This window comes from Natrix helvetica, assembly GCF_964273705.1.
Source record: "Natrix helvetica genome assembly, chromosome: 3".
NCBI lineage: Eukaryota > Metazoa > Chordata > Lepidosauria > Squamata > Natricidae > Natrix > Natrix helvetica.
In genome coordinates this window covers 91,805,772-91,818,069 of record NC_138549.1, presented here as the reverse complement: position 1 = coordinate 91,818,069, position 12,298 = coordinate 91,805,772, and the positions used below count along the sequence as shown (strand labels likewise).

The following is a 12,298-nucleotide window of genomic DNA, read 5'->3' as shown; positions in this document are numbered from 1 at the left end:
ACTGTTACTCACAGGAAGGCCGTGCTGTCCAGGTAAGCCTGATTTTCCAGGATTGCCAGGTACACCTTCTGGTCCAGGGTTGCCAGTTACACCTTTCTGACCAACAGGACCGGGTTCACTCTGAAATAAATGCGGTTCTGTTTGAAAGGTCTACACCATCTAGGTCTAAGTAATGCCACTGACAATCTGGCACAGTCAATAACCAATGTTATAGTAGCTCAGGTTGATAATATGGGATTGAGTTTAGATTTCAGCTAAATTTCCTCTCTGAGTGTATGTATTCATAATAAAGTCAGGCTGCAATTCTAAAAATACATTTCAAGGATAAGCTATATTTTATGGAGCTTAGTTTTATGTTAATATTTCAAGATTGCGATATAAAAATATTTCATTGTACATTTCCATAGATTAGGGTCATTCTATTTGATTTGCTATTTATCTTTCACTGATAATCTGTCTGTCTGCATAAAATAACCTAAATGTATCTATATCTGCATTAGTCATAACTTAAAATAGAATCACTTGATCGATCAATTTACTCACAGGCATTCCAGGTTTCCCAGGCTGACCACTTGATCCTTTTTTTCCATTAGGACCCTATAAATTTAGTATTAAAATATCTATTAAGTCACAAACTATATAAGCTAACAATCAGTTAGGATTCTGAATTTTCCCACCATATTTTTTTATTATTTGTTTATAAAATTTATAGGCCATCCATCACCTCAAGATAACTCTGGGTGGCTTACGGTCATTAAAAATAAAACTATATCAACTAAAACAGAAGTAATTTAAATATAGAACACCAATTAAAAGATGGCAGGATGGGAGCAGGATGGGGGTGGGTGGGGGAGGTGGGATCCATTGTTAATCAATCAACCACCCACACTGTGACACTCCCCCATTGGGGTCCAAAACTAGCAGAGCCAGATCTTTAGGCTGCTCTGGAAATTCAGGAAGGTCAGAACCAACCTCACATCAGGGGACAAGATATTCCACAGGGGAGGTACAACGGCACAGAAGGCCCTTTTCCTGGATCCTGCCAGACATACTAACTAGGCTACTGGGGTCCACAGCCTGCCTTTTTTGCTAGCACAGGAAGAGACGGCCAATCCCAGTGGGATGAGATAGTCTCTCAAGTAGCCTGGATCCATACCATGAAGGACTTCAAAGGTGATTACCAACACTTGAATTGCATTTGGAAGCAGACTGGCAATCAATGCAGCTCATAGACCAGTGGTATTACATGGGCCATTCTTGGGGACCCAAGAACTACCCGGGTCACCCCATTCCGTGCCATCTGTAGCTTCCGAATGCTATCCATGGGTAGCCCCATGTAGAGCGCTACTTTCACTAGTCCATCTGTGAGATGAATAAGGGCTGAATGACTGAGTACATTCTTAGCACTACTTAGAGATTATGAGCTGACTGCATATTCTTTAAGACGTTTGTCCATTTTCCACAAAACATTTTCCATTGAGAGACATGCTATTGAGCTATTGAGACATGCAGCTTAATAAAATGCATTTTGCTTTGAGTCTCAGACTTCAGAAAACAATTCTTCAGAAAACAATTCTACTGAAGCTAAAGTCAGTTTAAAGTGGGAGTTTGAGAATACAACTGTCATTATTAGAGCAAGCTCGGTATAATTACTTAAAAATCAATTGAACTATTATTTAGAAATGAATAGCTTATATTTGTTTCTTTGGAATTTGCCCAATATATCAAGCACAGATCATTTATGGTAAAATCCGTATTTTCTCTCCAAACAGATTCAAGTGGATTTTGACTGTAGTCATGATTCAGAGAATGCCAGAGCCTTGTAAGATTACAGATAGCACTTAGACTTATATACCACTTTACAGTACCTTACAGCCCTCTACAGATTACTTCGGCTCCTCATTTTTCAAATAATATTCCCTACATGAAACATGACTGTTTTTCATACGTACCAAAGTTTTAAAATCCTTCTAAGGGTTAGAGCAGAGACATGTTATTGTAAACAAAAGTAAACTAAAAGATCTGCTTAGGAATCAGAGTTTTGTTGTGTAGTTCTTTGGCCACTATAAACCTGGATTTGAGATCTGGCTTCTGGAGTAGATTTCCTTCCTTTTAAGAGCACAAAATATCCAGGAAAACAAGGAAATTGGTACCTTCACCCACTCCCAATCTTACAAATGAGCAGGCTTATCTTAGGCAACAAATAGGAAATTTCATGGTGTCATTAAGCTTTGAATTGCCTCTATTGGAGGGAGGTTTAGATATGTATCATACACAACCTACCGTCTGATTCCTATTTGGAATATTTTTGGTTTTATGACAAAAGAGGCAGGGTCAACAATAAATCTCTTTGTTATACTACTAAAGTGATGTGTTTATTATTTATACTTATTTTATTTGCATAATCTTGTTCTATGTTATTTTTGCATTCTGTTTTACTTGCTTTGCCCCGCCATAACTTTTATATCTAAGTTAAATTTCTTCCTCCTTTTATCTATTTTTCTATTGTCAAACCTTTTCACTTTTCTTTTTGATTTAGTTACACTAGAATATTGCTGATCTGTATTACCACCAGTTTGGTCTTTGTTGGTTGAATCCCCTTCCATATCCTGTCCTAGGCCCTTCCTTCCTAGATCCCTTTTCCTGGCTTTAAGTGGGGTATCACTGATGATGGTATTCACATTCAGGCTGGGGCAGTTCAAAAACAGAGGTGGTGGCAGACATCTAGGCAAGGAGTATGTCTTCTATTTATCCAGTCACAGGGATTCATGGAGGTAAGTTGGATACATGGGGAAATGAATATGCGGGAGTCATTATGCAAATGATGTCATAACTCATTCTTCTCATTTTGACATCATCATGGCTTATTCTGGATGTAGTTGCACTCAGTAGCTTCATCAATACAGTTTATATCACCCTAAGTTCTAGGGATGAGAATAGACTTACAATATAGCAACTAAGATAACAAACAAAGTATTTATAGACTTTAAAGCAGGGGTCCCCAACCCCTGGGCTGGGGACCAGTACTGATCCGTGGCCCATAGGGACGTGGGCTACACAAGCAGCAGGGCAAGTGCGCAAAGCTTTATTTGCACAAGGGTAGGATTATGTTATATGCGTAAAACCGTCCCCTGCCCTTCCCCTTCCACCACTCTTACTCCCGCCGCCAGTCTGCAGAGCCAAAAAGATTGAGGACTGCTGCTTTAAATCACCGAATAACTTTAAGTTTGAACTTTTTCTCAAATTTTTCCACTTTCTACTTACTCGAGATCCTCTTTCTCCTTTTGGTCCTTGCTCACCCTGTTCACCTGGCTCACCCTTTGGGAAAAGAAAACGGTAATATAGATAATGTTTGTATCATATCAAACCTGAGGATAAATGGAGATTTTCCTCACTCATTTTGAAAAAAAAAATGCAGAATTACAATGTACTTTATTGAAGACTTACGGGTGGCCCTTGTTGTCCAATAGCACCTCTAAGTCCTGGGAGTCCTGGGTGACCCTAGAAACAAGAGAACCTATTCTTGATTAAGGAAATTTCCTTTTTTTCTTTCAAGACTGTAAATTCTAAAATGCGAAGTCTTGCTTTAATGAACTCAGGGGTGTCCAAACTTGGGAACTTTAAGACTTGTGGACTTCAACTCCCAGAATTCCCCAGCCAGCCATGCTGGCTGGGGGATTCTGGGAGTTGAAGTCCACAAGTCTTAAAGTTCTCAAGTTTGGACACCCCTGAATTAACTGATGGCACAAGAAAGCAGCACCTCACTGAGATAACTTTCAGATATATCTACGTTACAAGAGAATGGTGGCAGTACAAATCAAAAGGCAAACAATACCATTCAAAGGGGGTATTACAAATACACACACACACACACACACCTTTGACATAGTATGTTAAGATCTATTTACACACACACACACATTTCTTTACACTTTACCGCACAAAACATTTGTGTCTCTTATTCCAGTGTATTCTTTAAAATCTTGCCATTTTTGCTTGTTGATAAGTCTAAAATCTATTCTGCTAGATCCCTTGTGGTGTCTGCAATATCTTTTTGCTTTTATTAAATGGATGGAACCAACTTTTGCAGCATATGCTCTGCCCTCTTTTGCTGTGAGGGTAAAGTGAAATCCAAGCCTTTTTCTAGTCCAATCTCTGTATGATGCTGACTTGAATATGATATTGGTTATCAAAAGAAAAACAAAGAGGTTTTAACCTTATTTATTTCCCAATTCCCAAATCTTGTTATTTAGTTTCCAAGCATACATTCTGATAAATTGATCCTGCATTCTCTGTAGGGTTTAGTTTTAAGTACAATTAGTTGCTATGCTTTCCATTTTTTTCCCAATAATAAATTTTTGATCTGAATTTATTTTCAAGAGAGTCATGTTGCTGTATGTTCAAGAGAGTCATGTTGCTGTATATTCACTACAAGTAACATATACATAAACACCAAAATACGTTTTACCATGTAACCTATGTCACCAGGTTCTCCTCTCTCTCCCCGTTCACCAGTAGGACCCTAGAGAAATAACCATAAAGAATCCAGACTGTTTAAAATTTTATTTGAAATACAGTTACTGCATTTTTATTTTTTTTACGAAATAGCATATCTCGGGGGGGTGGGGAGGGAGGAAGGAAGGAAAAACAAGATGTTAGCAAATTCCAAAACACTGCAAAGCATCACTGAAATTTAATTTGTTATTAGTTCTACAGAGCTGAAAGAATATATAACTACACGAGTTAAAGTGCTGTCTAAAAATACTTAGGTTTTGAATCATTCATGCTCAAACCTAAACATTTCAAACTGAAAAGTAGAACTGGTTAGGGTTTTTACAATGGATGCTAAAAAGTTTAAGGAAACAACTCCTCATAATAATAATTTGAATTTACATAGAACGTTAAAACAACTATGTGATTCACATTATCATACAATATATTTCTGCTGTCTAACATCTTTATATTCAGAGTAATGTTGTCTGCATACAAATGGATAGTCTAAACCTATAATAGATTAGTTAAATCCATCCATGCATTTACTAGTTCCTACATCAGTGAGATAGCTCCTATCTCTTCAGTATTTTCCTTTATTATTTTCAGTCCAGACTGAAAATCAACACAGTGTATAACTAATATTACTACTAACCTCTAAACCATAGTCTAAGAACCAGGGGTTACATCAATAGAGTGTGTAGTGCAAGCATATACATGCATATTTTAGAACAAATTGTATCTGTTTATACAAAGTTGACTGTAATTTTCTGGCTAAAGAAAGACCTACTGGTTCACCTAGGGGCCCAGGTGGTCCTAGCATTGAGCTGTCTTCCCCAGGGTAACCCTATAAGGAAAATAAAATCAGTCGTTTATTGGTCATGAAGTCTAATTTTTTTGGGTAAAATACATAAATTATGCATACTTTCTTTTTTTAGTATATGTGTCATAAACTATGTTCAATTTATACATTGGATTGAGTTTGTGACAGCAATCTGCAAAATAATGATTTCATAACTCTTTTTTAAAGAACTATGAAGTTATATATACAGTTACCTACAATGTAATTATATCAGAGGTGGGTTCCGGATCCCGGTGCAACCAGTAGGGTGCAACGGGGCCCCGTGTCCACCACATGAATGCATGCAGCACGCAAATGCGTCCTTACCTCCTGCGATGCTCCGCGACGCTCCAGTTGCCCAGCGGAGCGTTGCGCAGGTGCTCTATGCTCCATGCGCAGAAGAGCTGAAGAGCTCAAATACCGGTAAGGAGCTCAGAGAGGTGGGTGGGCCCTCCCGAGCACCGTACCGGTCGTAACCCACCACTGAATTTTATGTATGTCTATTTGAAAGTAAATCCCATTAAGATTGATGAAACTTACTCTCAGTAGCATAGAAAAATATACATTTTCTAATTTGTAAAAATCTTTTGATTCAGAGTTCATATGCTTGCTTTCCAAGTAAAACCACTTTATCATTAATGTCAACATGTAAAGGTAAATTTATATGCACATCCTTTCAAAAAACTCTTTGAAGCTACACGTTCTCTTTTAATGTGGGAATTTTAGGATGGCAATTGTGTGACATTTTTATATCATGTATTTAATGGAATTTTCTAAATACTACATTTTGAATGCAATATGGTCTAAAACAGTGGTTCTCAACCTTTCCTTGAACATGACTGCTTTAAGTACCTTTTTTTGGCCACGGACCATGGCCACAGATACCCCCTCCCAAGACTTAAGATTTAATATTTCTTCAAGCCTTCATAGACCACCTCTAACATCATGGCCCCCAGGCTCTGGGAACACAGGTTGAGAACCACTGCGCTAAAAATATTGAAAAATTCCTTAAAAACTGTTATAAAGCACCGTTTCTGATTTATAGAGCCAGTCTGATGTGGATAAAGCATTAGGCTAGAAATCTGGAGTCCTTGAGTTCTAGTCTTGCCTTGGGCATGAAGCCAGATGAGTGACCTTGTGCCAGTCACTTTCTCTCAGCCCTAGGAAGGAGTCAATGGCAAATAACTTCTGAAAAATCTTGCCACGAAAACTGAGGGACTTATCCATGCAGACTCTGAGAATATGACATGATTGAATGGGGAGAAAAAAAAATGCTGATTTACAAGGTTTGATGGTAATGGTTTCTACTAATACAGCATCGAATAACAGGGGTATCATGAGAAATTGAATAGTGGTGACCAAGCCTATTTATTACTTTGCAAGACAAATAAAAGCAACAATTTATTCACCCTGCAGTTGGACACCCTCCTAAGACTCCATTAACTTTTCATGGGCAGAAGCTACAAAGCCAGATAAAGTCGACAGCTTTAGACTTCCAGTGCTATGATATCTGCTGTAGTGAATGATTAAATGATTAGATGTATCAAATTCTTCAGTTTATATTTTTAATGAAATGAAAAAAATTAAGGCTCATGCAACAATGCAGACAAAATCTATGAATCTCGATGGTTGCTAGCCAACAGAAATTTGTCAGTAAATGTTTCATCCTCTCCTTACTTTCTCTCCTTTGGGTCCTGGAGGGCCAAGTGCTCCTGGCGGACCTTGGTGACCCTAAGAAAAATATGTGTCATGCAATATCTGCAGTTAAAAACAAAAACGCAAGTAACAAAAGAAAAGTAACAAAATACTTTTCTGCAGAGTGATTTTTTTTAAAAAAATCATGATTTGTATAATCAGAGTTGCTTTGTGGTGAGACGAGAGAAAAATACATTTAATTAATTAACAAAATTAATCTACCCAGAGAGATTCTTTTCAAGGCTGATGGGAATTGAGCATAAAATTATTGATATTTCATGGTTATATTTATCTATTTACTTATCCAATTTATATAGCCAACTATCTCTCCAAGAAAGCCACTTTGGGGTGCACAACAAAACTAAATAGTCAATAAATACTTAAAAGTGTCATAATTATTAATCATTAAAACATTAAAACCATAAAAAGGATTTAAAAAACCAAGCAAGAAGAAATATCAGAGAAAGGGATGTTAATGATTATGGAGCCATCTAACTAGTTCAGGGGTGGGGAACTGTGGCTCTTTTGCGACTTGTGGACTTCAACTCCCAGAATTCCTGAGGCAGCTATGTTGGTTCTGGAATTCTGGGAGTTGAAGTCCACAAGTCGCAAAAGAGCCACAGTTCCCCACCCCTGAACTAGTTCATCCATTCTTTGGAGGCCCTAGGCCTACTGGCCTAAGCAGGATTTAAGGGATTTTTGGAACTTGGAAGAGATGAGGCCAACCCTCACTTCAATACAGAGAAATTCCACAGCACAGATTCCATAGCAGAAAAGTCCCACCGTCTAGGCCCTGCCAAACCTAGTCCCCATGCCAATGCTGATGGGGTTTTTAAAAAAATCTAAACATTTCTGAGAAATATTCTGAAAAATTATAATATGATCCATGATTTCCACAGCTGTTTTCAAATGGATACACTTATAATTGTTGAAAGCCAAAACAAGTATGGGCTAGCAATCTCAAGAAGTTTAAGAAATATGGAATCAATAAACAATAGCCAATCGCCGGCCATCAATACATCAATCAAACAATAGGAAGGCGCCATATAAATACGACTCATAGAATAACCCAAAGTGCATTGTCCACTAGAAAGAAGATGGGCTCCAGCACAAGTCCGAAAGTTTGGAAAAGTAAACCTCTAGTCCTGGTGACCGACCCAGATTGGATCTTGCAACATTATCTTGGGACATGTACATATTCGCTTTTATTCATTAGATAACAATTATCATAAAATTAATAGACTAGTTGGATAGTCCGATGAACACATTTCAGAAATGTATCATACCCCATAACCTGGAATTCCTGGTTTTCCTGCTGATCCCATTGCTCCTAAATGTCCCTGTACAAGGAAAAGTAGCAATAAACACATTTTAATACTTCAATAATTTCATTAGCCAAGCTATTAGTTCACATAGTATTTCTATTTGGAAATATTCACAAAGCATGGAAATAGAGAGAGTTAAGCACATTAACAATGGAAGTACAGTACAGTTGAAATATGCTTAATCCTGGTTAAAACCATAAGAATTCTTTTTAAAAATTAACGCTAAACAAGTTTGTAATATATTAAATAAGTATAACTGAATCAGATTATAATACAAGGGGGAAATCTGACGGTTTTGTCTCTTAAAAAATACATAAAATAATGCAGACTTGTAAGATATCCATGATCAGTTTAAAAATCAATTTAAAAAATGTGCTATAGAACACAAGCATTCAATTTCAGGATACAATATTTCAGATATAAATAAGCATAAGTGAAGCACATATAATAAATTAGCCCAGTAAAATATTTGTCTGCCTTTAAATATGTCATTTCACAGCGAACCTGTGAAAAACAATTCAGATATTTTTTTCAAAAATGAGCCACATGGACTTAACAAAATAGGACAGTGAAGACCTGTAACAAAATCATGTGATAGGAAAAGAGGACAAGAGTGAGCAAATACAATTTAGTGAACCCAAGAGAGGAAGTTCTACTGTCTACTCAGAAACCGCCATTTTCTGTCTCAGCCTCACCTCTTTGAGTAGCTGTTAATAGAAGGAAAAGAAATATGTAGCACTTGATATGACCATAATGCAACCTGCCCATTATGATCATGACTGTCATAAAGCAGGTCAACACATGACCAACCTGATTTTACGATCTTTTTCTTTATAGAAGGCATTAAGCAAATCACCATGATCATTAAATCTACAGTTGTTAATTGCACACTGTGGTTATTAAGTGAACCCATGTTTTCTATGCGGTGTTTTTTCCGAAAATTGGAAGTAAATGCTGGTTCTTGGCAAAAAATGTTGTAAATCATGTCCATGTGACTGCAGGACACTGTAAACAGACATAAATAAGCTACCCAGGGTCACTTTGGATAGTGAGATGGGTGGCATATAACTATAATATATAGTTATATAAAATAGATGAATGAACCTTCATATAGAGATATATGTTTTCTATTTAGGTTGATGAAAAAAAAATAACTGAACAAATTAAGTGAACTGAGCTTATTTGCATATTGCTTATTTACTGAAAATAAGTAATGCCTCCCTGTTCTTGCTTTTTTAAGAGAAGAGGCACGATTATGACTATATAGCAAGTAAATAGTACAGATTATGAAAGTGGCTTCTAGAAAATAATATAAAAACTGTTACTTACGAATAGGTTACTGAGCATTCTCACCCATTTTGTCTACATATCAACAAAGGCGATTGACAATATTAGCCCGTTAAATTCTGTATGATGATTTATTAGGGATGCTGTGAATTTTAGACAATTCACAAATCCAGACAAACCAGTCAGCTTTAAACAGGCTCTTCACTTGCATCAAAATTCATATAAAACTGCAGAGGGTTGTAAAACTTAAATTAATACTATACCAACCACTGGTCCTCTAGTTCCTCTTGAACCCTTTGGACCAATTTCCCCAGTCTTTCCAGGTTCACCCATAGCTCCAATTTCTCCTGGGAAACCATGCTGACCCTTTTCTCCCTATTTGGGAGAAGAATAAAATGGATAAAAACATTACCCCAATTAAAATCATACTGGAAACCCAATATAGGTATAGGTAGTTACTACGATCACAACTGGGATCAGAATCCAGCAATTGGGGCATTACATGACTGGTTTGCTCAATAAACGCAATCTTGGTACTTAAGGTTGTGAGTAATCTTGCGGATTATTAAGTAGACAGAGAACCAGGTAAAGAGCGTTGGGTGTCTTACGGGGGTGGGATAGGCCCTGGGAGGCCTGATACAAGCTGTGCACAAGTGTTTCCACTCAGAAACTGAAAATTCTTCATGTGCAATCAGGCAGGCAAGACTTCAGCTCTATACAAGCAGGCAGGAAGATTTCAGCTCCACACTAGCAGGCAAGGAACTGAACACCTTCAGCAGGCAATTCTTTCCTCCAGTTCCCGGAGACAAGAGGGAGTGTTCTTGTCAGCAACAACAGAGCTTGCAATCTTCCCTATCAACTTCCCCATAGGGGAACTTCCCCATAGGGGAACTTCCCCATAGGGGAACTACCAACTTCCCAACTTCTTCTATAGAATCTGGCAAAGAAGACTACAAATAATGAATACGTGATTGCGGACTAGTCATAAATGAGAACAGGTTTCCAAGTATCCAGATCACAATTACTTGATCATGAGGGTTGGGAGGATTGACGCAATGTTTTGAAATGGTCAGAGGTGCTTTGCACGTCACAAAGCACTTTTTCTGAGGCCACTGATAATTTGAGCTGTTGTTAAGGGAACAATGTAAGTCAATCTGTAATGACAAACATTATTTGTTATTCTATTCTTAAAATTGAGTGGCGTGGTGGCCTAGTAGTGAAGACGCTCAGAAGGTTGAGAGTTCAAAGCTAGGTAGCACCAGATATTTTTCTTTCAGGGCGCAAAGAGAAAGTATCTGCTGTGAGCTCCATGTAGGCATCAGTAAATGGTCAGTAAATGCTCAGACCCATTCAGTTGCCCCAACTCTTCCCCAAATTAAAGGATTACAGGGTCGTAAAAAGAAAAAAAAATCTATTCTTAAAACTAGCACTTCTTTCTTTTTACGACCCCGTAAGCCCTTAATTCGGGGTAGAATCGGGGCGACAGAAGGAGCTGAATATTTACTGGTTGGATGCCCTTCCTAATGCCAACGTGGAATTCATAGCAGATATTTTCTTTTTGCACCCTGAGAGAGAACCATCTGCTACTACCTAAGATTGAATTCTCAACCTTGATTAGGTCACCACCCCACTCTATTCTTAAAATGAACAATATTTATTAATATTGAAGATTAATGGAAAATAATTAGTTTTCTGTCCAATTCAAGATACAAGAGGAAGACCACTTACCTTCTTTCCTGGACGACCCCTTTGACCTGGACTTCCTTGTGTTCCCTCAGGACCCTACAGTAGTTAACATAAACGAAGATAAATTTGAGGCCACATTTGTAGATTTACTCTCTCAAGAGTTAAAAGGTGAAGAGTTATCAAATCCAGTCACTTAGTCTTCCATGAATAACTTTATCCAGCATTTTTGTGAATATATTAATTAGGAGTGGAGAGAGAATTGAGCCTTGAAATTCCCCCCCCCCCATAAGAGAGGCCTCTTTCCCCCACCCACACAAATTGGAAGTAGTCTCAGAAAAAAAGACAACAACCACTGCAGAATAGTGATGTCCATTCCAAGCCCCCAAAGCCAGTCCAGAAGGTTATCATGGTCAATGGTATCAAAACCTACTGAGAGATCTTAGAAAGACAGAAGTGGATTCTTCAGGTACCTGGGATGTAAAGGACTAAGTGAAAGAAAATATGAATCTGAAAACATGGAGTTGTTACTTATTCAGGTGAGTGGCTTGAAGGATTTGGAAGATATAACTTATCCGAATGAGTAACTCTTGTTGTAATAGAACAGTTCATACCTTGGGAGATCTCCCAGACACTGGTGTGAGAGAAGCTTATCTTTTACTGCTAAACTAAATGTGCTCATTGCTGAACAAAGAGACCTGATGTTGGTGACTGAGGTCCTTTTGATGGAGTGCCCTTGAAGATAGTTTGGAAAGTGGAATCAGTGGTGATTCAGAAGTAGTGCTTCAGAAAGGATAGCATCATCTCTATATTGAAGCAGTTCTTCTAAGCTTACTCCAAGCTACTTACTGTGGCTTACAAAGTCCTATGCAACTCTGTCCAAATTATTTGCAGTAGCACTAATTCCACTCAGTCCATCTTTTCCCCACCTTTTACGTGGTAAAATCTAATCCAGGTCTATCAATCTGGCGGCCTG

At 37.9% G+C, this 12,298-nt stretch overlaps 1 protein-coding gene across 1 annotated transcript in view; it reads right to left on the bottom strand.

Moving 5' to 3' along the window:
• The window catches only part of COL24A1 (collagen type XXIV alpha 1 chain), a 158,989-nt gene that overhangs the window by 23,039 nt on the left and 123,652 nt on the right, over positions 1 to 12,298 (bottom strand). Inside the window, exons 38-47 of the mRNA XM_081948002.1 lie at positions 11,368 to 11,421; positions 9,907 to 10,014; positions 8,314 to 8,367; positions 7,010 to 7,063; positions 5,282 to 5,338; positions 4,469 to 4,522; positions 3,448 to 3,501; positions 3,265 to 3,318; positions 544 to 597; positions 13 to 120 (exon numbers count right to left, since the gene is read on the bottom strand). Of these exons, the coding sequence (XP_081804128.1) occupies positions 13 to 120; positions 544 to 597; positions 3,265 to 3,318; positions 3,448 to 3,501; positions 4,469 to 4,522; positions 5,282 to 5,338; positions 7,010 to 7,063; positions 8,314 to 8,367; positions 9,907 to 10,014; positions 11,368 to 11,421 (651 nt within the window). The remainder of the gene's footprint in view (positions 1 to 12; positions 121 to 543; positions 598 to 3,264; positions 3,319 to 3,447; positions 3,502 to 4,468; positions 4,523 to 5,281; positions 5,339 to 7,009; positions 7,064 to 8,313; positions 8,368 to 9,906; positions 10,015 to 11,367; positions 11,422 to 12,298) is intronic.